Source organism: Trachemys scripta, chromosome 2 (assembly GCF_013100865.1).
Source record: "Trachemys scripta elegans isolate TJP31775 chromosome 2, CAS_Tse_1.0, whole genome shotgun sequence".
NCBI classification, from domain to species: Eukaryota; Metazoa; Chordata; order Testudines; family Emydidae; genus Trachemys; species Trachemys scripta.
This window is the reverse complement of record NC_048299.1, coordinates 202,013,137-202,041,123: the sequence shown is the minus strand read 5'-3', so window position 1 is coordinate 202,041,123 and position 27,987 is coordinate 202,013,137. Positions and strand designations below refer to the sequence as shown.

General features: G+C 43.7%; 1 protein-coding gene across 6 annotated transcripts; it reads right to left on the bottom strand.

Annotated features, from left to right (window-relative positions):
* Nucleotides 1-198: 198 nt before the first annotated feature.
* On the bottom strand, nt 199-22,396 carry ENOSF1 (enolase superfamily member 1). 6 transcript variants are annotated; one of them, XM_034762729.1, is made up of 16 exons: nt 22,286-22,396; nt 21,528-21,636; nt 15,880-15,995; nt 15,123-15,209; nt 13,888-13,914; nt 12,305-12,377; nt 12,044-12,082; nt 11,135-11,217; nt 10,203-10,237; nt 9,606-9,693; nt 8,478-8,612; nt 7,784-7,825; nt 3,218-3,347; nt 2,787-2,886; nt 1,492-1,573; nt 199-794 (listed from the first exon to the last, which is right to left on the bottom strand). In XM_034762729.1, exons 1-16 carry the CDS (start codon nt 22,313-22,315, stop codon nt 699-701), a joined length of 1,272 nt encoding a protein of 423 aa, XP_034618620.1. In that variant the 5' UTR covers nt 22,316-22,396; the 3' UTR covers nt 199-698. The 6 variants fall into 6 exon arrangements, with proteins under 6 accessions (XP_034618620.1, XP_034618618.1, XP_034618619.1 ...); XM_034762727.1 differs by having other exon boundaries at nt 22,232-22,390; XM_034762728.1 differs by lacking the exon at nt 13,888-13,914 and having other exon boundaries at nt 22,232-22,390.
* Between the last annotated feature and the right edge of the window lie 5,591 nt (nt 22,397-27,987).

Sequence of the window (27,987 nt, the reverse complement as noted above, 5' to 3'; positions counted from 1 at the left end):
ACACAACCAATAGGACAACTCTGAATAGCTCTATACCTAACATGCATCTGAAGTGGTTTTTTTAATCCACGAAAGCTTATGCCAAATAAATGTCAGTCTTTAAGGTGCCACTGGACCCCTCATTGTTTCTGTACTTGCAACAGCTTTTGGTTCCACAACATAACCAATATGAAGTTTTGTATATGATTAGGACAAGAGTAGACAGCAAGGAATTTTATTTTAAATCTCTAAATTCAAATACTTTAGTATGGTGTGAGAAAATCCCTTGGAACAATTTACCAAGGGTCATATTGGATGCTCCAGTTCAAAAGGAATTACTTTGGGGAAATTCTAAGGCTTGTATTATGCAGGAGGTCAGATTAGATGATCACAGTGATCCCTTCTGCCCTTGGAATCTATGAAATCAGATATTGCAAAGTTACTGATTTGTAGACTAGTTCTAGAAATTCAGTTCATAGCCCATCCACTAGTTACACTAAAGTACAACTTTGCTGGAATAGAGGCCCCCGTCATTTCTTTAAACTAAACATCCTGGACTATGTGTTATGTTAATTCCTGGAGGTTTTTGCCTGGTTATACAAAAGCATCTACTGGCAGCTGAAATCTTGTATCATCACCTAACAATAGTGTGTGAACAGCTTGGGAAATTTAATCTGCAGCCTGAAAATTGTCAGGGTTAGGCTTAATGCAGTTGTTTTTTATGGCTTAGAAAGGATCTTCTGCCAAACTTCTCCCTGTGGAAACTGGTATTTCCTTGCAGACTCTTCTTTCATTTCAGTGGAATATCCAGCATCCTACAAGATTTAAAAAAAAAAAAAAATTTTTTTACTATTTATAAAGTGATACTAGCTCTAGTCCCCTCTTCATTCAAATAACTCAAGTGCTGTCATGCAATTGGAAAATAATTATTGTAATCTCTGCTGCTGGGGATCATGCCAGGCTCATTTGTAATGCAAAAGGTATCAGCTATAACTAGTGTTTAATCTCCTAATGCCTGATGCAAATGTTAAATGGAAAACTAGAGTTCTGAAAAGTCCGGGCTGAACAGAACTGTAGTTAGACAATAATCTTTAGTTTTGGAATATGAGTTTAAGTGAAAAACAGAATATTTTAAAGCATTTCCAGTGGATTGTCCTCCCTCATGCCCTCTTCTCCAGCTGGACAGAGAAGTATTAATACTTTTTTACCTAAATTGGTTAGCCCAGCAATGCAGATATTAAACATCAGTAACTAGAGAATTGCTGTGGATTGAGGTTTTAAGCCAGGGTCACTCCACTTCCTGAAGCATGTGTACTGGAATGTACACCTTTCATTTAACAGTTCTGAACTGCCAAACCTATGCAATAGTTTAGTCTAATAGTACATCTCCAACTTTTTCATTCTGCCGATGACTTTGTAAACGAGCCTTTCACACGCAATCTTAGTCTTAAACTGCTTGTAATTAAGATGCTTTCTTTACTAGGCCACTTAAGTAATTATCTCATAGCATACCTGAGGTGGTACATAGGAAGCTTTCTTGATTATGGCAGGATATTTGAAGTGTTCATGCAAATGATCTACATACTCACACATCCTGCAAGAAAGAGGAGGGACGGTTTTACCTAATCTTGTACTTATTCATGGCTATTATCCCGGACAAGGAAACAAGGTTTGGGTAAAAGTTGGACTGATATTTGTATCCCAATTATCAGCAAATTAGGAGACTTCCTTTTAGAAGCAGAAACTACTGCTACATAGTGCTTCATATTGATAAACTGGAATCTGCTTGGCATTTTAGCCTAGTGAGGACTGGTGGTCTCAATAAAATAAGCCAGAACAAGAATACAGGGCAGATGATGGGCCCTTTGGGCAGAATGTAGGGTTCGGAGAGCAAGATAAAAACTTCGTTTTTCAATACAGACAGAGATGAGTAAAATTATACAGAAGAGCTGTGTTTACTGATTGTGGATTTTCCAAAGTACAACAAAAGCTTGATTCTTATGCTAGCCCACGTGGATACAGAATGAACAAGACTATTTTCTGCAGCCAGGGAAGTCACTAATGAGGGCAGCTGAAGGGCTGGGTCTGCTCCTTAGTTTATGAATTACTACGAACATTGCTGTGGCTGTAAACGAGCAAAATTTACCAAACATGGTCTAAGGCAATTTTAAATGATACTGCTTCAGAGACAAGGAAGATCAAAACAAGAGGAATGGTTTATGATATAGCTGATTTAAAATGTGAGCAAAAGGTGAAGCTACAATATTTGACTTTAATATTTGCAAGACAACTAGTGTGAGGAACAGGAATATACAGCCAACAGGAGAGATTCAGGAAATTTGTGTTTGCAATAATGTGAAAAAATTGTTCATTGCTCACAAAGAAGGCTAATACGATCTGAAGCGGATATTAAACAAGACAAGGGAAGTTGTTAGATCCTTTGGAGAAGCTACACCTAGAACACTATTCAACTTAGAGCAGGGAGCTAATCCTTTGGTCATGCATGTGTTGGCCTGCCATTGTAGTTATTGGGGGAGGAGGGGTTGTAGGAGTGAGAGAGAGATGCCAAAATATAGTTCCAAGAGTATCAAGCAGTCTTTGTCAAAAATATTCCTGGCTGTTTGCCAGGCAATTGCCAGAGTGAAGTTCACACACTTCTGACTGGTTTAAAATTCTCTGGGAGAGCCACAGGGAGGTGAGTTGAGGTGTGTTGTTTTTGTTTATTGGTTATTATTGCATGTCAACAGCCTTTTGGAAAAATAAGTCATCACCACTATTGAATGTTACAGTAGCATTACATTACTAACCTGTTTTCAAGGCTTCCAGATACTGAAATATAGTCAAATATTATCAAGTGCTGTACCAACTCACAGAGCCCAACACCCCCAGCGTGAGGGCAAACAGGAACTGAAATGAAAACAGAACAATCCCTGTTTAAACCAATCTGAAGAGTAAAGGCAAATGACTGGATTATTCAAAAGCTTGTGCACCAACTCAGCTGGTGTTTAACTGCAGCTCCAATACCACCCCGCATGAGCCCTACAGAAACTCAGCTCCCAATAATAAGGGACCAAAGGCATTTTGAATTAGTACTAAAGCATGACAGAAAACAAATGACTGAACCACACACAAGCGCATGCTCATGAGTTAGCAACACGACAGCTGAAGAAGTTGCATGGCAAACTGGATTAGAACAAAAGAGGTGTTAGTGCTACTGACATACTTTGAAGAGCCTTACTTTGAAACTTTTTGGCCATCAGCAACACAGACAAGTTTTCATTCACGCTTCCCAGCCTGCAGCTGTCAATCTGGAGATAGCTCAGGGCCTTAGCCTGTAGGAGCTGCTTAAATATCACTCTATTGTGACACTGCAGCAGGGAGGGAAGGGGGAAGAGAAAAAAAAATGTTAAGCCCCAGATTCTAAGGAATTGGCAGGATATTACAAAAACTGTTGGCAATACAAGTCAAAACAATTGCACAATGTTCCCACTAGGTTTCCCATTAAAACCAAGTTCTTTTTATTGTACCACTTAGCTGGAACAACGCACAGCAGTGCAGAGGATTGCAAAGCATTTTACAAACATTAAACACAGTACAGTTGTAAGGCATAGTAGAATTACATCCATTTTACAGCTCTCTGAACTGAGGCACACAGAAATGTCACTATTTGCCTAAGTTCACACAGCAATTCAGTGGCAGAGCTGGGATCAGTACTGAGTCCTAATTCAATGTTTTTTGTTTTAATTGCCAAGCAAACTTCCTGCTCTTAATTGCATGATACCCCTTATAGGAACGACTGGGCTACTGCAGCACTCAGACGGCAGGAGTGAATACACAGTGGTTCTGTTGGCTGTGGAAGACTATTTCTTCTCCTGGATTCCTGCAGACGACTCCAATAAGATGATTAGGGCCCTACCAAATTCACAGCTGTGAAAAACATGTCACAGATTGTGAAATCTGGTCTTTTGTGAACTTTTACCCTACTATACAGATTTCATGGGGAGACCAGCATTACTCAAACTGGGGGGGCTTGACCCCAAAAGGTGTCACAGGGGCAAGGGGTGCTGCAAGGTTATTGTGGGGGTAGGGGAGGTGTCACAGTATTGCCACCCTTACTTCTGCACTGCTCTGATGGCAGCACCCTGCCAAGCCAACCTTACTTCTGCGCTGCTGCCTTGAGAGCTGGGCAGTCGGAGAGTGGTGGCTGCTGGCTGAGGGCCCAGCTCTGAAGGCAGTAGTACAGAAGTAAGGGTGGCAATATTGTGGTCCTCCACCCCCCCAAATAACCATGCGACCTCCCCACAGCCCCCTTTGTGGTCAGGACCCCTAAAGTTACAACACAATGAAATTTCAGATTTAAATACCTGAAATCATTAAATTTACTATTTTTTAAAACCTATGACCGTGAAATTGATCAAAATGGACTGTGACTTTGATAGGGCCTTAGAGATGATGGATGATCCAGTACTTAAGACATTTGACTAAAACTCAGGATTCCATTTCTACCTCTGCCACAAACTTCTTGCGTAGATGTTGGCCAAGTCACATGATCTTTGTGCTTCACTTTCCCATCTGTAAAATGGGGATAACAGTACTCCCCTATCTAATAGGAGAGGCAAGATAAATACATTCATGTTTATGTAATGCTCGGATATTATGCTATGGAGAAACCTCTACATACAATATATAAAGCCTATTACTCAGGAATTGGCCTTTAGTCTGCCAGGCAGGCCTGTCCTAATAGTTAATTCAAACCAATTTTCCTTAATAGATGTCATTATTCACACCAAAAATTAAATGTTCTATCTACTGGCAAACAACAGGAGGTCAGCATCACAATGAAATATGGTGAAAGCACAGCTTTGCATGAGAAAAAGGCAATAGAGTAAAACTATGCTAATGCAGTATTTCTCTCCAGCTGCCAGTGAGCAATGAGAATTTGCTAAATTATGTTGCTCTGCTCTGTAGATTTAGTAGAAGGGTTTGGCAGGAAGAGGTATGTCATTCATGAGCACAATAAAAAACAATTCAATAGTTAATTCACTTTGATTCAGAAGCTGGTTTTCTTAAAGGGACCAGTCATTTTATTGATAGCTAACAATTTGTACCTTACATCCAGAGAGGAGCTCAGGAAATGGGGTCTTTGGACTGCTAAGATACTTTTACATGCTACTGATGTCTAGGGTGACCAGACATCCCATTTTTAAAGGGACAGTCCCATATTTAAGCCCTCCTGAAGGTGTCCCGACTTTCTCAAAATATGGGCAAATTGTCCCATATTTTCTGTCCCCCTCCCATCAGTACTGGTGGTCCTGCTGCTGGTCGGATCCCTGCTCGCCAGCCGCCCACCCACCAGCAGTGAGTTGAGGGGCGATCCAGTGGCCGACAATGGGGGTGGGCGTGCAAGGCTGGTGGTAGGGCAAAGCTGCAGCGCGCAGGGCCGGCCGTTCCCCCTGCTGGTCCATCAGCACAGCCCCCACCTTGTGCTGGCTCTCAGCCAGCAAGGTCCCCCACCCCATTTCTGGCCAGCACTGGCTGCAAGCTGCAGGGGCTGGTGAGTGCAGGCAGGCGCCAAGTGGCAGCCGATTACGTGTCACTTCTGCTGCCCACCCATCAGCCCTTTATGTGCTCCCCCCCTCACTGTCCTCTCCCTTCTTTGCCCCTTCACTCCCCCGCCCTCAGCCCTGCTGCTCCTCCATATCCCCTGCAAGCGGGCCGCGTGCCACTACCAACACTGTGTGGAGAAGAAGCCCCTGGTCAGAGTGCTCAGTTCACCAACAGCCTGGCTGGCAGGCTCCTTCCTTCCCCCACTGCCTCTGACTGGGCCAGCGCCCTTGGAAAGCCCAAGAACTTCCGGCCTGGGGGGCTGGCCAGGAGGAGCCAAGCCCTGCGTGTGCTAAAGACTCGCACAGCACTGGCGCAGGGAAGCCTCTTTGCCCCTCAACTAAGCTCTGGAGTGGCGGGAAGGGAGGAGGAGAGCAATTTCCAGCCTGTTTGCGCCCTGACACTGCAGGCGCCACAGCAGCCCCCTGGGCAGGGGCTTAGCACCCTTTTCACCCCCCAGCCTCCTGCCCTGGGTCCAGCCCCCCCCAGGGAGTGCAGGGCTGCTCCGTCCCCTAGCCACCCTTCCCTGCTGAGCCACCTTTCCGGTGGGGTTCGCTGAAGCCCCTGCAGTCATGTTCCCTGGGCCCTGGTGCACAATGCATCCTCAGGGCTTAACCCCATCCTGCCCACACTGAAGCTAAGGGGGGACAGGAGGCGTCTGGATTATGTCGGTGGCCAGCAGCAGCCTGGAGGTGTTAGCTGCCTTTCGACACTGTGCAGGCAGGAAGGGACAAGCTGCTTCCAGCCACAGGGCAGTGTGTGGTGGGGGGGGAGGCATGAGCTCTGCAAAGACACGGGCCAAGTCATCCCTTCCCCACCCCACCCCCAACCATGGCTGGAAGCAGCTCCCGTCCACTCCCTCTCGCACAGTGCCAAAAGACTGCTGCTGGCCACATTCTGGTGTGAACCCTGACAGAAATCTGGGGAGGGGGGCATGTGACCCTGTGTGCTCCCCCCATGTTTCCTCGGGAAGACATAGCACGAGGTACGAGGCTCTGTCCTAGGGGCCCAGCCAGGCACGGAGGGTGGAGAGCAGCGGACAGTGAGGGTTGGGTAGGTCGTGTGTGTGTGTTCTCCCTTTGTGAACCCTACAGCCTTAAAGATCAGAAGGTCAATAAAAAGAATCCAACTACTCAGTATTTCTTTTAACGGGGCTCAGTCAACTTGATGTTCGTACTGCATAGTTCTGATTGATTGCCACTGAACTCGCTTGAATACAAGTCATTTTACCAGGTGTCCCATATTCAACATAGGGAAATATGGTCATCCTACTTCTGTCACTGTCTTTTGGAACTAGTGCTGGCAAGAAGCTAAGGGTGGGATCCATAAAGGTATTTAGGTGCCAACTTTAGGCCCAACTAGGATCCATAAAACTCTTGCCCGGCTGCTGCTGAACCCTGTAGGCACCTAAATTCACTCAGTGCCTGAGTTTTTACACTAAAGAGTTCCCTAGACACCTATGTTATTGCCTCTCTGCATGTTCATTGTTGCCTGCAGGGCCTGATACCTACCAGATCAGATCCCCAGCATGTGACTTACAGGGCTGAATGTTTATCTTCCCCCGTTTGTGAATTGCTCTGGGGCTCAGGTGGGAGATAGGCACCTGGGTGCCTCAAGTGAGGCAAGTTCACACAAAAACAACAAGAGGGCAAAGGAGGATAACCAGCCTGTAGTATAGTTATTAGGGTACTCACTCAGGATGTGGGAGACCCAGGTTCAAGTCTCCCCTCCACCTGCAGGGGAGAAGGCATTTGAATGATCATCTGCCACCTCTCCGGTGAGCCCTCTTACCCCAAGGCTATAGAGTCATTGTAACTCCTTCTCTGGGCGAATTAAGACTCAATTAAAGCAGGGGAACTTCAACAGCAGACACTGAGGGAGCCCTCCATCAGGATGTTTCATAGGCCAGTGGTTAGGGCACTCAACTGAGAAATGGTAGATCCCTGTTCAAACCATCATAACAGATTCATCACAACAAAATCTTCCCAGATTGTCCAAACAAATAGGGGTGGGGAAGAGAATACCTATCAAAAGTATTAGTTGGTCTTAAATTATGTGAAATAAATCCAAGGCTGTTTTAAGTCACGTTATTTAATTCCCAAGTGAGAAATCAGGGTGAACTTTGGCACAAATTCTCGAAAGTCACAGACACTACATTAAATAAAAGACTGAATGAAAAAACAATTAGACACCCACTTACTTGTTCTCCTGTTGCCACACCAATTCCTAATGGTGCCAAGGCCTACAAAAATAAAGAATAAATAAACAAAACAAACAAAGGACTCACTTCTAATCTGTAATTCCCAAATACAGCTTTTCACCAGAACGAGGGGACAGGGGGTAGAACAGCTAACAAAGTGTAATGCTCGTTACTTGCTATGCATTTGGAAAAGAATAAGTGTAGTGTCATTTTTTGTTAGTGCATTTTATACAGCTTTTTTCTGCTCCAATAATATGTGAAGACTTATGTAAGAGGGTGTGTGCTGCCATAAAGGGATAAACATCTCGGGCTCTAGCATTACTATTAGCTATATCACATTATGAGCACATATCCTGGGCTAGTATTACTCAACTTTACTGAAACACCAATCCACACATGTTAAAAGAAAGATACATACACGTTTCAGGGAAAATACTGACTGCTTTTCTTGTGCAAGCATGACCGTCTCATGGCCTTTTATATAATCTTTGGACCATGCTTTTCGTTTAAGTGTAATGGAATACAAATACAGGATGTGCCCGGGATCTTGTAGCAAACACCTTTAATGACTTTTGACAGCTGTTTCAGCCTGAACTTTGAACATTCCAAACAGCAGAGTCAATAAATGAATCCCTACTGCTCTCTGGTGTGTAGTCACTACGTCATTACTGAAATGAAAAACAAACACTTCAACCTTAGAAATGGCTGCATGTCCAAGAATATCATCAGGAGAAGTTGGCTCCTCAATCCATAATGGTTTAAATTCAGCTAATTTAGTGACCCACTCTATTGATTCCTTCACTTCCCATCGTTGGTTAGCATCCAGCATCTGAGAGTAATTACAAAGAAAATTCACTTATATGACTACTGAATTTTTATGAATATGAAATTGTTAAAAAAAATAACCATAATGTTGCTATAAATTAATGAAAAAAGGAAATTCAGACAGTGTAGATCACTGCTGTTTTCTGATCTTTAACACATCATATGACATTACATAGCACATGTTCTACAATTTCTAGACTCAATAAAGGTAAGGATAAACTAATAGCCTAAAAGATGAACTCTAGGTGGAAATCCCAAATTATGCTTTGCTGGAAATGCTGCTTTGAGATGACACATTAAATCAAAGGCCCTGGTGCGCTGTAATCGTTAAAAGCAAAGGTCACAGATTTGGTCTCAAACCCCTATTCCAACTGAGGTAGTTGTATTCTGCTTTTCTGAATTTCCCCACCAGGTTTCAAATGAATATGATATTGTCAACTTCTCTCCTGAACTTCTGCTTAGTGTTCTTGCACACCATTAAAGAGGTGCCACAAGGAACTCCAGAAGTGACTGTTTCAGTATCAGGCAAAACAATTCCTATATAGCAAGTGAGTTAAGCACTCTGGAAACGGGATGGTTGAAATTGTTCAACAGAACTGGGTTGGGTTTTTTTGGGGGGGCGGGGCAGAGGGGGGTGGTCAGAAAATTGGGTTTTTGACTAAAAATATGTTCACAAAAGGTGTGTTTTCTCTATGGAAAGTTTTGATTTTGTGTTGAAAACTGAACATCTGAAAACCAAAAATTTTGATGTGGAAATGCTGCTACAGGGCCTAACAGGAGTTGTAGTTTGGGTGCCTCATGTCCTCACTTTCCTCTGTGGCAGTGGTTCTCAACCTTTTTCTTTCTGAGGCTCCCCCAACATGCTATAAAAACTTCACAGCCCACCTGTGCCTTTCAAGAATGCCATGTAATCTCAGCCCGTACCAATATCTACACGAATAGACAACCGTTTTATATTTAAAATTACTTAATAGTGTAGTCATTCAAAAATATTCACCAATGTCTTGTCAGGGCCAATCATTTCTCTTATAAGTCTGCATCTACGAATGTCATCCGGCAGATCGGCACCAACCTTTACTTTGAACCTAGACACATTTATAATAAAATGTAGGTCACTTCACCATGATTAATGTAGCAGTGATAACTTTCCTCTATGAGAAACTGTAAACTCAAATTTACAAAACACCAGAGTCAGTGTTTTATGGTCAATATTTTCTTATCACATCTGTCCCTTTTCCAGCACACTTCATCCTAGCTTAACAAAAAAGACAACAAATACTTTCCCATGAATCAACAGGCAAGCAGTTACCTTTGTTAGCTACTAGCTTGCCAGGAGGATAGCTTATTTTGCCATACATTTACTTAGATACCTACTGTAATGGTATGTTATGGAATAGCAAAAAGGGAAAGTATTTTAAAAAAAAATCAGAAGCAAAGACATCTCTTCTCAGAATGTAGAGATTGAAAAGACCTATAGGGTCACCCGTCTAGTCTGTCTCTGTGCCAAATCAGGACTGATCTCAATAGTATCTTTCTACTTGCTACTAATCATTAAACAGAAAAGTTCAGCATATGAGACAGTTGTTTACTATACCTTGTCCAGCCATCCTTCAATGCCTCCGTGCATAGCTGCAGAGAAAATTACATCTATTATATCTCCAAGTAGCTGCACCACTCAATATCTAGACTAGTATTTTTTTACAGGCTGTCTAACCCAGGATGAACTTTCTAGCCACTTCTTTATTGACATAAAAGTGTAGAGCAGACAGTAACTGAGAGCAGAGGTATGAATAACATCCAGCTGAAATGTAGGATCCAAACTCCTCAATCTATGTAAAGAAATACTTGATGCATTTTTTTATTTCCATGTACTATGCATGACAGTTCTATGATCTAACAATGCTATTTCCAGATTCACAGAAAGCTGAACTTTTCCAAAAACTAAACCAGTTGATAAACATGTATTGTATTAACCAGACCTCAGATCCCAGAGCTGTGAAGAGCCTTCATGATATTTCACTTTGAAGGAGGATTTAGCTACAGCAAAATAAGGCCACTTTACTTCTGAAGGAGAGTGTCCACACAGGGGTCTAATGCGCTTTAACTTCACACCTTTTGTTAATTCAACTTCACTTTCCTGAGCATCACCATGTAGACAAAGCCCTTTGTCTGCACCAAGATAGCTGCACAAGTGCAGTCTGATAGTTATACACAATACAGCAGTGCAAACTGGCTTGCAGTGGTCCATGGTTATCCCCAACTGCTACACCTAAAACCCCAAGGTAGACAAGGCCTTAAAACTCTTCACATTGTGGCTAACACAAAAGCGAATGAACGACCAGGCCCACAGAACAGGGCCAGCTTTCACATATGCCCCCTCCTACATATGCAGTGCTTAATTGTTTCACTTTGCTCTGAGCCCAAAACTAAGCAACCCCTAGTGTTGAATCGTCACCTGTTGGCATTCCCCACTGAATAGAAATGTTTAAAATCTTACTTCTGTAATCTAATGTCGAAGATTCAAACCTGTTTTAACTGCTGGTCCGGGTAGCCCAGCCAGGCACAAGACGTGGTGTAAGCAGGGTATCCATGCTTTAACATTTGCTCTTCTACAAAGCCAAAGAATGTCACCAATGAACATATGCTGTTTTCTCTTTAACAGATGATTAGTTTGTATGGTAGTTTTAGATAAGCTGTTACTCATGGAAATGAAAGGAGTTTAAAAATAAATCTCATTTTAACCAGGGTAGATGAAATTTGCTGAGAAAAACCCTCCCTATCCTCTCCTTCTTTCCAAAATGTGGGAGAGCTTCAGCTCAAAAAAATACCTTTAGGGTGTAACCAGCACCGTCTCCATGCCATTGTGACTGACACAAACATTCACCGAGGGGTTCCAAAGCAAATGGCCACCAAGGGCACGTCTTCACTACCCGCCGGATCGGCGGGTAGCGATCGATCTATTAGGGATCGATTTATCGCGTCTAGCGTAGATGCGATAAATCGATCCCCAATCACTCTGTCGTTGACTCCGGAACTCCACCACGGCGAGAGGCGGAAGCGAAGTCGACGGGGGAGCAGCGGCAGTCAATCCTGCGCCGTGAGGATGGGAGGTAAGTCGATCTAAGATACGTCGACTTCAGCTACGTTATTCTCGTAGCTGAAGTTGCGTATCTTAGGTCGATTCCCCCCCCGCAGTGTAGACCAGGCCCAAGACAGCACAAGCCCTCTCTATATGTACACCTACCATCTCCCCAATGATTCATAAGGAGGAGACATCACACAATGCATTCAACCTCACACGAGAGCCTCAATTGTTACATTCCACTTCCCAGTGACTAGGACACTCTGGGATGCACAGTGCCACATCAATCATGTGGTGTGTTCAGTCCTTTATTCTCCTACAAGACAGCGAAAGTAAACTTGGTTTAAACTTACCTCTTTCCTTCTTCCCAAGTAGGCCATTTTGGAGTATTTCTGCATGGGGGTGGGGGAGAAAAAGAGGAGAGATTATTGCATTAACCAAAGTTCAATTCCTCCACATCTCCAGATCCTACCACCACACACTGCTGTTTTCATAAAACAAGATTCTGCTCTGTTTACTTACAAAGAGTAATGCCCTACTGCTCGAGTAGTCCCACTGAAATCAAAAACAGCTCAAGGAGTAAGGGGATCTGTCTTGACAGAAGGACGACTTACCACAAGCTTCTTCTTCTGTTAGTGCATCAGTAATATATCTGAAATCTATGCAGGATAACAACTGCTTTGGGTCCTGTTAACAAAATATTTAACGTAAAACAAACAGCAAAGAATAATAAAATTACATGATTACAAAAAGGCAATACTAAGGTAACATATACATCTGCCGTATGAGCCATCTATCAGCCTTCTCCCTGTCACAGACAGTACTGTGAGTGGATTCACCGATTCTAAAGTCAAACTGATTAACTGACTCTGGCAAACTTTAAGGTTCTAATCCAACAAATATTTAGGCATGTGCTTAACTTTAAGCATGTGAGTAATCCCATTTAACTCAATGGTGCCACTCACACACTTAATGTTAAGCATGTACAAAAATATTTGCAAGATCAGGGTGTAATTGATTAACAAACATTAAAAAAAATTACTAATCCATTTAGAATGCTCCAAGTGTGCAAATCTGTACATACTATCATCTTCACACAGAAACGGCAGTTCACTCAGCATCAGAGGCTGCTTTTTGGCTCCTTTGAAAATTTGTCTCAAGAGAGTATTTATCAAAAGAGAGGTCTGAAAGCAATTCACTGAAATAGTCTGAGAAAAACCCAATTCAAAATACATTTTAAACTGAGAAATGATTCAATATTAACAGGTTGCAGAGAAGAGACTGAAAACATGAGATACTTTAGGCTTTTAAAAAAAATAAAGATTTCATTTAAAAAAAAAATTAAGTTTCCAATCCTGCAACGATTTATGCACATGCTTAATATCTGAATATAAAATCTGCTACTAATGGATCAAGAGATTGGACTTTTACTTTCTGTAAATACATCAATCTTTATTATTGTATGCAGAGGCCTGTATTTTCAGAAGTGACTAGTGATTCTGGGTACTTGCTTTTGGTGTCCAATGTTGAGACTCCTTATTGGGATCTGATTTCCAGAAGGCGAGTGCTCGCCATGTTGTGAATGTATCTCAAAGTCAAGCACCCAAAAAATGGAAGCATCCAAAATGACTTGTGACTTTTGAAAGTGGAGGCCAACGAGATCTGAGTATTTGCTAAACTATAATAACTATTCCATAATCTTATTCCCCCCCGCCTCTCCCCCAAAAAATAATTACTTGCTAATATAAAAACCAATCAAACCCAAACAATCGAATCACTACATTTGTCTTGGCATAAAAACACAGCTCCTCAGCCGAATCATAAGGATTAGGGTCTTTAGGTCAGCATTTTAAAAAAATAATTTACTGGTATCGGTATAGATGAGTTCCAGTTGCCATATACGGTATTGTAGCTGGACAGGGTAGAGTCTGTAACAGTGCTCCCACTAAAGGGGCCAATTTGCACAGCTGTGTGGGGCCAGAATCAGACACTTTGGAAGGAGAAGAGCCCTCCAGAACAAAATGTCAAGTCCACAGCTCGCAGAACTCTGTGGTTTCTAGGGCTTTGGAATGAGCTACATGGCCATAGAGGAAATTTTAGCATAGATACTGCCTGAAATTTTTACTCTTCTAATGCATCAAAAGCATCAGTGTGGAACAGTGGTAACATTAGCCCACATAGAAGAAGATTTTCTTACCATGTCAACTAGTAACTTCCACAGAGGCTACAAAACAAAACGATTAAATGACATGAAATGGATGGAGATCATATAGAAGCAGCATACAGGTGCTATTTGTATCTTGAAGTGACAAAAAGTAAGTGTGGAAAACATTTACATTTGATGCCAAATGCATCTGGCTGATGTGGTTCTCAAATCAAGACAGGCGATTCAAGATGTCAGGCCTCAGATTGAATTACTTTAACAGGAACAGCTCTCTCAGCTCTGCCTCATTATGGCCAGGACACGGATCCTGGCCCACAAATAGCTGGTGTAAACTCACTTTTATTATGTTAAATTAGTCAGACTTGAAATGCTGACGTGACACTACTACTGGAAATGTTGTTTATGCTGAAGAAATTGATCCTTTCTACTTTAAGATTTCTGTGACATTACTTTTCTTATGCCCCTTATGTTGGGACTGTGTCACACTCCTGGATGCTGACAAGTAAAAAGGTGCCCATTACTTTTTCTTTCCTAGGAAAGGGTATCAGAATAACTCTATAAGACAATTGTTTGCAGTGTTGTCCTAGCTGTCTCGGTCCTAGGATATTAGAGAGACAAGGTGAGTGAGGTTATATCTTTTACTGGACCAACTTAAGATAATAGCAATGATTTACTAGTATAGTACTGTTATTATTTACTACTTCTATTGTGGTGGCATCTAAGAGCCCTAGTCACAGACCAAGACCCCATTGTGCTAGGTGCTGTACAAACACAACAAAGCGACACTCCCTGCCCTAGTTATTTACTTTACAGCGTTTAAGACCATGCTACATGCCACAGATAGAAATATATGATCCTTGCTCCAAACAGCTTACAAGATCATATTAGACATGGAAGTGGTTACAAGGAATTCATAACTTTATGAACAGTCTGCAAAGGAAGAAGAAGAAGAGAGAAAAGTCAAGAAAAAATTAGTTATTAAGCAGAGCTGGTCAAAAGTTTTTGTAAAGATGTCATCATTGGTCAAAATTCAAACAAAAAAAGTTGCTGAAGATTTTCCCCCACGACTAGCTCTACTGGTAACTGGTGTATAAGTGTCAGCTACCAAAGCCTCAGTCCTACAAAATGAATAGCCCCAATGAACTCAGTGGTGTGTGTCCATGAACTTAGGACCAGGACCTAAATCTACAAAAAGTATATCAGGAGCAGGACTCTCTAATTTAACAAATACAGGGACATTTTTTGTCCATGTGCTCTAAATACGTCACCTTTCCCTCCTGCTTAGCCCACAAATCCCACACGGCATTCAGAACAGCAGCTGTAGCCAAATGCACAGCACCTTTCTCAGGACCAATCTGTTGAAAAAAATCATACAGTTACCTATAATGGTTTAGCATTCTTTCATGTCTTCATTTCTAGTTAATGACCATTAGCAAATTTATACATCTGGAAAACACAACAAAGGAAAAATCACCGGAATTAAAAAGATAAACCCCTATTCATTAGAAACTGAGAACAATCTGAAGTCGGTGTGTATTACGTGCATTGTGAGATTACTACAATGGCTATATTGATCTCTCGTTCCTCTTAATACCCGCTGAGTTTTCAATTTCCAAGAATACTAGACCCTGAATAGAAATAATATTTCGTGAACACTTGCAAGTCAAAAAAAAGGGGGAAAAAGAACAGGTAAAAAGACAGCTTTTGGGCTCTAAACACAGGGAAACAAAGAATCTGGACCTCAGGCCCCACTTCTGCGATTGGATCTATGTGGGTGGATACTTGCATTTGTCTAAAGCTCCCTTGAAAACAACAGGGCTCTGGATGGGTTCTCTGTGCAGATCCTATTGCAATGTTAGGGCCCTGGTTGTGAAACAGAAATTTTCTCTCTCCCCCCATAACTGCACAGAGATTCTTATCTAAAAATACTTTTACCTGTACATGTGTCCTTACAGTGGGTTCATAACACAAATTCACATTTGTTGCCATCCACTTCACAACAACACTCCATAAGATAGCCCTTACCCATCGGAGCTGTCCGTCACTGGTGAGCTGCCTGTAGAATCCTCTAAAATCGCTGACAATTTCTTCAAGGTCTTTATTAACCACGTGAATGGAGAGAGCATTAACTGCACAAACAACTGCAAAACACAGCAGAATTTAGTGTTTTAATACCACACAGTGACTGGAACAAAATCACTAGTTCTATTGTTCGACCAATGTTTTAGAATTTCACCTTTTCTGTATAGGTGTTGGACCTGGGTGTGCTGCCACACTCCCCGGCTTGAAGTGGTTTCCATTATATACAGGGTTTACAATTTGGTTCAATGGATCTCAGCACCCCACTATGCTAATTGTTCCAGCACCACTGCTTTTCTGAGAGGGGCTTGGTCTAGCAGATTGAATATGTAACTGGGAGCCAGGAACACTTGACATGTAACATTGGCTCTGCCAATGATTCAGTTTGTGTGGCCTCAGATAAGCCACATAACGTCTCTGCATCTCATGTTTCCCTATTTATCCTCTGGGAAAGATAATACCTACCACCAAGAGAGGTTGTAAGGCTGAATTAGTTAATAACTGAAAGGCGTTTGAAGATGAAAAGTCACTTGCATGCCACCTTTCACCCCAGAGAAAGATCTTGCTGCCAATGTAATCCTCAGGCACACACCACAGTAGTGGTCAGAGAGGGGGATGTTATGCTATCATGAGCACTAGTAAATACAGAAGTTTCCCTAAAATGCTGGGAGATTTGATAGACCTCGTCCACAGGATCTGTTGCATCTCCTGCAGTATATATGGTACTTACAGCCATGTTAAATTTCTCATTTCCTCATAAGGGATTTTGTTTCTGGCTATAATATAATAGTTGTGATCCAATTGTTTTAACTCCCCTAAAATCTACCACTACTGATTTCAACACAAGCTCCAGCAGAGGCTTTTGTTAGAGCAAAACACTAGCAAATCAAGAAAGTATATTATACACCACTGTTGTCTAGCAGGCTGGATGGGATGGAGGCAATCACAGAAAGGAGCAGACATGTCAGGAGTTTTAGCATCATTCAACCATCATTTTCTGACACAGAGAAGAAGAAATAAAAGAGAGAGAGGGAGCAGCAAACTGCCCAGGAGACTTTGGGCCCAATCCTGTTAGGTATGGCTATTTAAGGCATTAGCTTGAGATTTGGGATGGGTGGGTTCAAGTCCCTGCTCCATCACAGGCTTTGGTGACCTTAGGCAAGTCTTTGGTGACCTTTCTGTGCCTCAGTTGTCCTTCTGTAAAATGGGGAAATAATATTTCCCTTTCTCAGAGGGTGAGGATAAAGACTGGGAGGTGCTCAGATAGGTAGTACCAAACACCCTCAACTCTCATGAACTTCGGGGAGAGTGGAGATTGTCAGTGCTCAGCACCTTGCCATACCAGGTCCAAAGTACGCACAAAGGACCATATCTTCATTGAAGGTCTTATTGAAGGCAATGGCATGACTCTCGAACCAGGAACAGATCCCTTTATCATGGGAAGTGTGATTATGTACAGTACACCGGAATATTTAGAAATTATTTTGCCATTATACAGACCAAAAAAACCCTACTGTTTTGATGGAGAAGACTATCAATTGTGAATATTAGACAGTTGTGTCTTCTTTATGCATTCAATGATCATTTAAAAATTTTTTCCATTTACTCTTTAAAAGGCAAAAAAGTTTTTATAAATATGGCTATAAAAAGGGAAAGACAACATAATCCGATGTAGGTATCACCTCCATGAGGATGATTCTTTAGAGTTTGTAACATATTTAGTACTGTCACTATACTCGAGTGGCAAGGTTTTCATGGATTATGATTTTGTGACTGTCATATTGTGATCTGACAATGCTCTTAGTTGGAAGGTTTCCAGGCAATAAAGCTCTTATGAAGAGTTGCTTAGAGACCTACTTAGTAATTTTCTAAGAAAAAGTGGTGTGCAATGGCTACATTACTACTTTGTAAAGGCACAAATCTTACAATTGTTCAGAATGACTCTGGAAAGATACAGGTTTGGTCCTGGATTGTAAACTTCCTCCCCCAAATCATCAGGCAGTATGTAGTGATTAACGCATTACAGGATTTGCATGCACAATGCTTCCAAACTGATGCTAGCTTCTGACCAGATAGGGGATGCCCGCAGTGCAGATGTGCCCCTGGAGATGTAGAGCAAAGTTGAGAACAGGGGTCCTATCTATTTAAGAGTCTGAGCCTTCAATTAGCTATGGACATGTGTAACTAGATGCATCTTGAACATACAGAAGAGCAGGGGGTGATTTTGCAAAGATAAATGCGTAAATAAATACACACAGATCAAGCCCTAAGCATCCATTTAAACCTATCCTTCCTTCCCTTTTCTTGTCAATACTAATGACACCTATGTTTTCTTTCTCTAAATATTTTCTCCCTAGGGCCATAATAATAAATAATAATAATAATAATATAAAACGGATAGGCAGAAGACTGAGCTACACAGTTCAGATCATTTCACTTCGAGCAGTGGTTTTCAACCTTTTTTCATTTGCAGACCCTAAAAAATGTCAAATGGAGGTGCAGACCCCTTTGGCAGTCTTAGTCTGCAGACCCCCAGGGGTCACGGACCACAGGCTGAAAAGCACTGACCTAGAGCAAGCCCACAGCCTTCCTTACCCTTTCACGATTTCATTCCACCCTTATAAAAAGAGTGTTATGGCTGCAAAGGAACATTCTCTGTGAGCATGAGAAGGCAAAGCTGCTATTAGAGTGAAGCAAGTATCACTGTGCGAGAAACCCAGTCATTTTGTGTTTGCTAGACCTCATCACTTCAAGGATGTTGTGGCGGGGCCAGACTACCCCGCCTTAACCCGAAAGGAGTTAAGCCCCAGGGACTGGCAGCGGAAGTCCCGCCTCCCCAGGCAGACTGGGCATGCTCCAAGTGCTACAGGAGTATAAAGGGAGGGAGACCAGCTCATTCTGGGCTGGAGCCTGTAGGAGAAGGCCTGCCAGGGGAGCGCCTGTGGCGGACCAGCCACCGCCGCTGACCGCACCGGGAAGAGACGCTGTCCACGGCCCGCCGGCGATTGGAGGAGACCCAGGAGACAACTGAAGCCACTGAGTACCAAGGACCTGATGACTACTGGGAGACCCCAATGGAGAGACTGGTAGGAAGTGACCCCGGGAGGGTGACAGAGTGGTACCTTCCCCTGCCTCCCCCTGGGGAAACTCAGTGTGTTTTGGTCAGAGCCCCCTGCTGAGTTGGTGGCAAACTACGCTACTGTGAGGGCCCCGGGTCAGGGCCCCCATACTGGGGCTGTCGCACCCCAATGATAAAGACTCTGGATGCTAGGCCATGCTACCCTCCACCCGAGGGTTGCTTTCTGGACTCTGGCTGGTAGGCCCCACTGCCCTGTGGCCAAGGGATGTGTTATAGACTCCTGCCGTCAGGCCGTATCTCCTTGAAGTAAAGAGGATGCCATAGACTGTGGCCGCTAGGCCCCACTGCCCTGGACTGAAGGGCTATTTTACTGACGGTGGCGGATAGTCCACGCCGCTCGTAACCTTAGGGGTGTGGACCGTCACAGATATCTAGAATGTGATCTCAGCTGTGCCTTGCTGCAATATGTCTTCTATATAAAAGAGAAACTGCTTAGGCCTGAAACCTGGTGAACACTTAGGGGACATGGATTTTCATACTGTGCTCACTTCACTGAGTGAAAATGCTATTGATTTCTGAGAATATGGACTTGTTCTTGAAAGATGCTGAGCACTCTGGCCCCAATCCAGCTAAGCACTTAAGAACGTGCTTAACTTTGAGTGGTTCCCTCAACTTCAGTTGGGCTACTCGGGTGCTTATGTGCATTTCTGGAGCGGAACCAGAGTGTTCAGCACCTTGCAAGATGAAGCCCTTGTGTAATGCATAAGGATGTAGACACATCTCTAAGGATCACCCATCAAACATCTAAGGCAATGGAGAGGTTTTGGAGACTAACATTTAAACTTTAAATTACTAGGATGGATGAAGAGCCTAAGCCCTTCTCTATAGCAGGGAAATTTTCTAAAACTTTCTCACTGTTCGCAATGGTAGCAGCCTTACTGTAGACAGGCTCCCAGCACTTTAAACATCAGATCAATGAGACCTGCTCCTGGAGGGATTACATGACACAGTGATAAAAGGCTGACAGCCCATCCATACTACATTAGGGTTGTGTAAAAAGTTTGTCTCGCTCACCAACAGGAGTTGGTCCAATATTACCTCACCTGCTCATATCCTTGGCCCAACATGGCTACGACGACGCTGCAGACATTTAAGCGCAAGAGGCATTTAATTGTCACTCCTCTTATAGAAGATTAAAAATAACTTAATTGTACCGACTATATCAGATAGGGCATACAAAGATTTCTTGACCCTTCACAGTTAATTAGTGCAATAACTTCTCAACTCAAGTAATCTGGAGGCTCATATATGCAAATGTCTATGGACATTTATACACAGCAGAGACACCCCAAATCCAGCCATTATTATTTTGACAATTTATGCAATGAACCCAAAAAGTGTGCAGGTGTTTTACAGATTAAAAAAGAGGCATGCTCCATGCCTTCACAATCAATGGCCCTGATTCTGCAAAGAGAGCTGAACAGGTGGACAAATAGGTCGGAGGCTAAGTCAATGGCGCTGTGTGGGTGCAGGGATCTGTTCACACAGTTCTCTGCAGAATCAGGACCTAATTTTCAGAAAGAAAATGTTGTACTAATTATAAATCATTGATACTACTCAAGTAAGTCTACATGGCTAATGAGGGACGTAGCAGCATGAGAGGTTATTTGAACTAGTACAACTACTGAGGAGGGAAGGGGGTAGAGGGAAAACACATTTCCCCCCTGCAACTTTTTACTATTCTGTGAATGTTCTCACTGATGCCCTCTCACTGTTCAGATCTTCCTCCAGCTCCTCAAAATGGTTGTTACACCAATGACCAGAAAGAGCAATAACGCATGGTAAAAAATTGCATGGCAATGGCAATTTCAAAACAGTCAGTCCTGTTTTCTGTTTCTGTATGGGGGAAGTTGGAGGTGGGGGAAGGAGGGGAAGCAAGCAAGGGCTGTTAAAAGCTTAAAGCATTTACAAGACATCAGCAAGTTTAAATTAATGGAGATATCCCATCCCCTAGAACTGGAAGGGACCTTGAAAGGTCACTGAGTCCAGCCCCCTGCCTTCACTAGCAGGGCCAAGTACTGATTTTGCCCCAGATTCCCTAAGTGGCCCCCTCAAGGATTGAACTCACAACCCTGGGTTTAGCAGGCCAATGCTCAAACCACTGAGCTATCCCTCCCCCCTTAAAATGAAGCAACTTGCAAGTCTGACAACTGCAGCCAGGATTACAACTTTTTTGTAACAAACTCTTTTAGGAGAGGTTATAAAGGGATTTGGCAGAAGAGCTACTCCAATAAGTGATGTATTGGGACAAAAATCAAAAAGAGTGCTTAATAGCCTCTACAACCCTATAAGCTGCCCCAAGACCTATGGCTTTTTTTTGTTTTTTAAATTCAGTGATGGTAAAATGGTCCTGTATTTCATTTTCAAAAACGGAAAAACTGTATTAGCCATGGAACCCAATGCTTTTAGTGTGACTTGGGGCCCATCTGTGTTCAGGGACAGGATAAAAACTTACCAACTTCTGTGCCTTTACCCAAAGTAAATGTTAATCCATAACCTTTGAGTCCATCACGGGCATCGGTTTCTATTACAACATAGGCAGCAGAATAGTCAGGGTCCGGGTGCTAAATTAAAGACCAAAAACAACACCCAATAGCAGAGCAAGAACCTGACAAAGGAGGATTGACAGGGATTCACCCACCATAGGTCACATACCTCTTAGAGCAACAAAAAGCACTGGCGAAGAGGGCAGCAATCGAGATAACTTAAGATTTGTGGCAAAATAAATATAAGTCTAGATCTGTGGGACTAAGGTAAGTCATCTTACTGAACAGTGAGAATCATTACAGGGAGAAGCGGATAGATTGTATCACTAGCATTTGATCTGAGTGAACCGAAAAGATTTACACTCCAGGCTCAGGGGGTGGCTGTCTCCGCTTAGCTGTGGGGGTGCCAGTTACAGCCTCTGGCTCTAGCCCCAAGTCCCCTTGCCCTGTTTAACGCAGTATCCCCATATCAGCGAGCTTGGCTGCTCACAGTCTACCCCTGCGGGCCGGCGCTGCAGCAGATCGGCTTGTTGAGCCCCGCGGACCTGCTGGTGCTGTGGAGGGGCCTGGGGCAGCCGCTGCTCAGCGGGCCTGGGGCTACTGCAGCGCCGGAGAGCGAGTCCCAGCTCTGCCACCGGTGGCTCAGCCCTAGGGAGCCGGCCGCAGCGCTTACCATAGCATCGGAGCCATGGTGCCCCAGGGAGGTGGGGAAGCGAACGTCGCTCACCGCCAGCCCGGTGATCCTGCCCCGCACCATGGCGCGAGACCCGGGCCCAGCCAGCCTCCTCCCGCGACCACGGCAGCCGCGCGAGGAAGTAACTCGCCAGCGAGAGCTGCTCCCACCGCCCCGCCCCGCCGGCCACTCTCAACGCTGATTGGTGCGCGGCACCTCGGACACTGGAGGTGTGATTGGCCGCTCGGGGCGTTCTAGAACGTGGAGACCGGGCGTTCTGCAACGCCGGGGAATACGGAGACGGGAAGAAGCATTTGGGGCGAGCGGACGCCCCGGCTGGAAGGATGCAGCAGCTGCTGCTGAGGGCTGCTCCCCTGCCTGGTCGCCTATTAAACGGATATTGGTACATTCCAAAGTTGTGGTCAGAATCTAAACCGTCACAGAACTGGGAGTCCAGAGCTTTGGTTTGGCTTGGTCTGAAAACGCTGGTCAGCGGGGGGGATTCAGCCCAAAGCCCGTTCCAAATCCGAGATGTTTGGACCCAGAGATTGGGCCTAGGGACCTTTCCCCAAATTGCACAGCAGAGCAAAACTGCTTTATTTTAGCAAATTTTAACAAAGCAGGGGATGTTGCATGTCACTTTTTAAAAAAAATATTGTATATGTTGCTAACGCTTGCAGATGTATTGTGTGATTATTGATAGGCCTGGTCTACGCTACAGTACATGGTTAGGTTGATGTAAGCTGCCTTGCATCGACCTAGCTGTGTATGTGTCTTCAATTAAATTTGGCTTCCACCAATGTAAATGCCTCTCTGTGCTGGTTAGTAACACTACCTCCCCAAACAGCATAGAATCACGCTTAATATAATTAGGACAGCACAATGTCAATGTAGACACTGTGTTGCTTACCTTGACTGTAATTGGTCTCCTGGAGCTGTCCCACAAAGCCTCACACTGAGACTAAAATCAATACAAGCAGTCCTGGTGAGGATGTGCACTGCTGACACAAGGAGTGAAGTGTGCACGTTCCCATGTGAATTAATAACTCTGGCAGCGCTATGCTGACATAAGTTAAGTGAACATAATTTTATAGTGTTTTTCTTAATGCCCCTACTGCTGCAGTCATAGGATTGTGGAGAAAAGTTAAAAAATGTGACCTAAGTGTGCCCTAAAGGTTAGACAACCAGAAAGTAAATCAAAAGCACCCAAAAAAATACTATTTAAAGAGTCTGTTTATTTGGGGGGGGAGGGGAGGCTGACTCATTTTTGAATGTTTGGGGTTGGCAATACAAAGACTAGCCATTTATGGGACTGTTTCCTGAGGAACCAAATTACAATAATTACAATGAATGGCAAATTTGTGATGTATGGTTTCTTGCCCTTCCTCTGAACCTGGTCACAGTTAGAGGCAGGATACATAACTACTGGTCTGATTTCATAGAATCATAGGACTGGAAGGGACCTCAAGAAGCCATATAGTCCAGTCCCCTGCACTCATGGCAGGGCTAAGTATTATCTAGACCATGGTTCTCAAACTTTTGTACTGGTGAACCCTTTCACGTAGCAAGACTCAGTGTGACCAGCTCCCCCTAATAAATTTAAAACACTTTTTAATATTTTTAACACCATTATAAATGCGGCAAAGTGGGGTTTAGGGTGGAGGCTGACAGCTCACAACCTCCCATGTAATAACCGCATGACCCCCTGAGGGATCCCAACCCCCAGTTTGAGACCCCCTGATCTAGACTATCCCTGACAGGTGTTTGTCTAACCTGCTCTGAAAAATTTCCAATGATGGAGATTCCACAACCTCCCTTGCTAATTTATTCCAGTGCTTAACTACCCTGACAGGAAGTTTTTCCTAACGTCCAACTTAAACCATCTTTGCTGCAATTTAAGCCCATTGCTTCTTGTCCCATCCTCAGAGACTACGGAGAATAATTTTTCTCCCTCCTAATTCATAGAATATCAGGATTGGAAGAGACCTCTGGAGGTCATCTAATCCAGGGGTTCTCAAACTGGGGGTCAGGACCCCTCGGGGGTTCATGAGGTCATTACCTGGTGGGTTGCGAGCGGTCAACCTCCACCCCAAACCCCGCTTACCTCCAGCATTTATAATGGTGTTAAATATATTAAAGTGTGTTTAATTTATTAGGGAGGGTCGCACTCAGAGGTTTGCGATGTGAAAGAGGTCGCTAGTAAAAAAGTTTGAGACCCACTGATCTAGTCCAACCCCCTGCTCAAACTTTGTAACAACTCTTTATGTACCTGAAAACTTATGTTCCCTCTCAGTCTTCTCTTCTCCAGACTAAACAGACCAATTTTTTTCAGTCTTCCCTCATAGGTCATGTTTTCTAGACCTTTAATAATTTTTGACATTTGACAATCATTCTAGACATTTAATCATCTTGTCTGGACTTTACTCACCGATTTTCTGAAATCAATTTGTCAGATCCAGCTGTAGGGGTGGGAGGGAGAAGAGAGGAGAGATCACCCTTTGCTACTAAACCTGATGTTAGGTATTTCCTTTGGATGCAATCCATTTGTAAGTACCACATGCACATGGTATCCACATTACTTAATTCAGTAACAGCCTGTAAAGGCTTTGAGTGCTGAGGCTATTTTAATGACAATGGCTCTACAGGATCCGTTACGCTTTCTAATAATCTACTCATTTGTATGTTAACCCCAGCCAAGCAGTCAATCAGGCTTTGCCTTCATAAATCACTCTCTGCATATAGCTGTCTTCGTGACAAATGTGTTGAGAAGATTAAATGTAACGTTTTCACCACAGTGTTTCTGGTAATTATGGCACTTACGTGACTATACTAAATGTTTAAGGCGCCATCCATAAATTATGTAATACTTTTTTTATGGATCTGCAAGACCCACCCACTATTAAAACAAACTCACACAATTAAGGACCCACCCATCTCTTAATGCATTATTTAATTTATGGACAGCCATGAAGTACTTCAAGGTTGAAAATTCCCTCTGATTATGGTTGTACAGGAAATAATGAGGCACCCAAGAAAGCCATCATGGAATCCCCATGGATTGTTCAGGAGGACAAGAAATAGTATTTCCAATAAAATGTCTACTTTTGATTTAAATCCAGGACCTTGAATACTAAATTGAAATGGAAATGCAGAAGAAAACCTCCATTTATTGCACTTGAAACTCTTTATTACAGAACAATGAAGATACATAGAAGTAATAAAACATTAAAATGAAAAATGACGATAATCATACTGAAAGTGAAAAGCAGTAGAGGTGCAGTACAGACTCAACTTGGATAAAAAAAAAAAAACCACACCATTGCTCTGCTGACAGCAATAGAGGGCTGACCTTGCTCCTCTTAGGCCTGGTCTACACTATGAGTTTAGTTTGAATTTAGCAGCGTTAAATCAAATTAACCCTGGACCTGTCCACACAATGAAGCCATTTACTTTGACATAAAGGGCTCTTAAAATCGATTTCTGTACTCCTCCCGACAAGGGGAGTAGCGTCGAAATCAACATTGCCATTTTGAATTAGGGTTAGTGTGGCCGCAATTCGACGCTATTGGCCTCTAGGAGCTATCCCACAGTGCACCATTGTGACTGCTCTGGACAGCAATCTGAACTAGGATGCACTGTCCAGGTAGACAAGAAAAGCCCCGCTAACTTTTGAATTTCATTTCCTGTTTGCCCAGCATGCAGAGCACAGGTGACCACGCAGAGCTCATCAGCACAGGTAACCATGCAGTCCGAGAATCGAAAGAGCACCAGCATGGACCATACGGGAGATACTGGATCTGATCGCTATATGGGGAGAGGATTCCGTGCTAGCAGAACTACGTTCCAAAAGACGAAATGCTAAAATATTTGAAAAAAATCTCCAAGGGCATGATGGAGAGAGGCCACAATAGGGACTCACTACAGTGCCGCGTGAAAGTTAAGGAGCTCAGACAAGCTTACCAGAAAACCAAAGAAGTAAACAGAAGGTCCAGGTCAGAGCCACAGACATGCCGCTTCTACGCTGAGCTGCATGCAATTCTAGGGGGGGCCCCCCACTACCCCACCTCTGATCATGGATTCCGAGGAGGGGGTAATCTCAGCCATGCCTGAGGATTCTGTGGACGGGGAAGAGGAGGAGGAGGATGAGCTTGCTGAGAGCACACAGCACTCTGTTCTTCCCAACAGCCAGGATCTTTTTCTCAGCCTGATTGAAGTACCCTCCCAACCCTCCCAAGGCATTATCCCAGACAATGAGGCCCATGGAAGGGACCTCTGGTGAGTGTACCTTTGTAAATATAAAACATGGTTTAAAAGCAAGTTTTGTTTTTTAATGACTAATTTGCCCTGAGGACTTGGGATGCATTCGCGGCCAGTACAGCTACTGGAAAATTCTGTTAACATGTCTGGAGATGGAGCAGAAATCCTCCAGGGACATCTCCATGAAGCTCTCCTGGAGGTACTCCAAAAGCCTTTGCAGAAGGTTTCTGGGCAGTACAGCCTTATTCTGTTCTCCATGGTAGGACACTTGACTACGCCATGCTAGTAGCAAGTAATCTGGTATCATTGCATGACAAAGCCTGGCAGCATATGGTCCCAGTGTTTGCTGGCATTCAAGCAACATCCGTTCTTTATCTCGCTGTGTTCTCCTCAGGAGAGTGAAATCATGCAATCGACCCGTGATGAAAGATCTCATCTGAATGAGTGGAAGGACACGGTATCAAAGTACAGGAAAGATGCCAGTGAACATGCATCTATGAGGGACGCTTGAGATGAGAAGTGGCAGGCTGCAACGCTGGGGCTGCTGCGTGATCAAATGGACATGCTCCGGCATCTGGTGGAGCTTTAGGAACAACAGCAGGATCACAGAGTGCCACTGTAGCCTCTTTATAACCACCCTCCCCCCTCACCATGTTCCATAGCCACCACATCCAGACGTGTAAGAACGCGGGGGGAGGCTCTGTGCACCCGCCCATTCCCCCCCAGTGGACAGCCCAAGCAAAAGGCTGTCATTATTTTGAACTTTTGAAGTGGCCTTTTCTTTCCCTCCTATCTTCCTCCCAAACCCCACCCAGGCTACCTTAGCAGTTCTCTCCCTATGTTTATAATCAAGTAACAAAGAATACCTGATTTTTAAACGATAGTGACTTTATTTCCTTTGAAAGAAAGCTGTGATTGAAATGGGGAGGGTGGTTTGCTTACAGGGATTGAATCAATCAAGGGGGCAGATTTTCATCAAGGAGAAACAAACAGAACTTTCACACCGTAGCCTGGCCAGTCGTGAAACTGGTTTTCAAAGCTTCTCTAATGCGCAGCGCTTCCTGGTGTGCTCTTCTAATTGCCCTGGTGTCTGGCTGCGCGTAATCAGTGGCCAGGTGATTTGCCTCAGCCTCACACCCTGCCATAAAGGTCTCCCCCTTACTCTCACAGAGATTGTGGAGCACACAGCAAGCAGCAATAACAATGGGAATATTGGTTTGGCTGAGGTCTGATTGACTCAGTAACATGCACCAGCAACCCTTTAAATGTCCAAATACACCTTCTACCACCATTCTGCACTTGATCAGCCTGTAGTTGTACAGCTCCTGACTACTGTCCAGGCTGCCTGTGTATGACTCTATGAGCCATGGCATTAAGGGGTAGGCTGGGTCCCCAAGGATAACTATAGGCATTTCAACATCCCCAACGGTTATTTTCTGGTTTGGAAAGTAAATCCCTTGCTGCAGCAGTTTAAACAGATTAGTGTTCCTGAAGACGCG

What these genes read in the sequence shown, in the direction of transcription:
- ENOSF1 (XM_034762727.1), bottom strand. Translation starts at nt 22,315, where the DNA reads ATGGTGCGGGGCAGGATCACCGGGCTGGCGGTGAGCGACGTTCGCTTC. An exon ending in ACTTGGGAAGAAGGAAAGAG is followed by an intron (nt 11,218 to 12,043) that starts GTAAGTTTAAAC and finishes TTGGCTTTGTAG; the next exon opens with AAGAGCAAATGTTAAAGCAT. An exon ending in GTGTGGCAACAGGAGAACAA is followed by an intron (nt 3,348 to 7,783) that starts GTAAGTGGGTGT and finishes TCCCTGCTGCAG; the next exon opens with TGTCACAATAGAGTGATATT.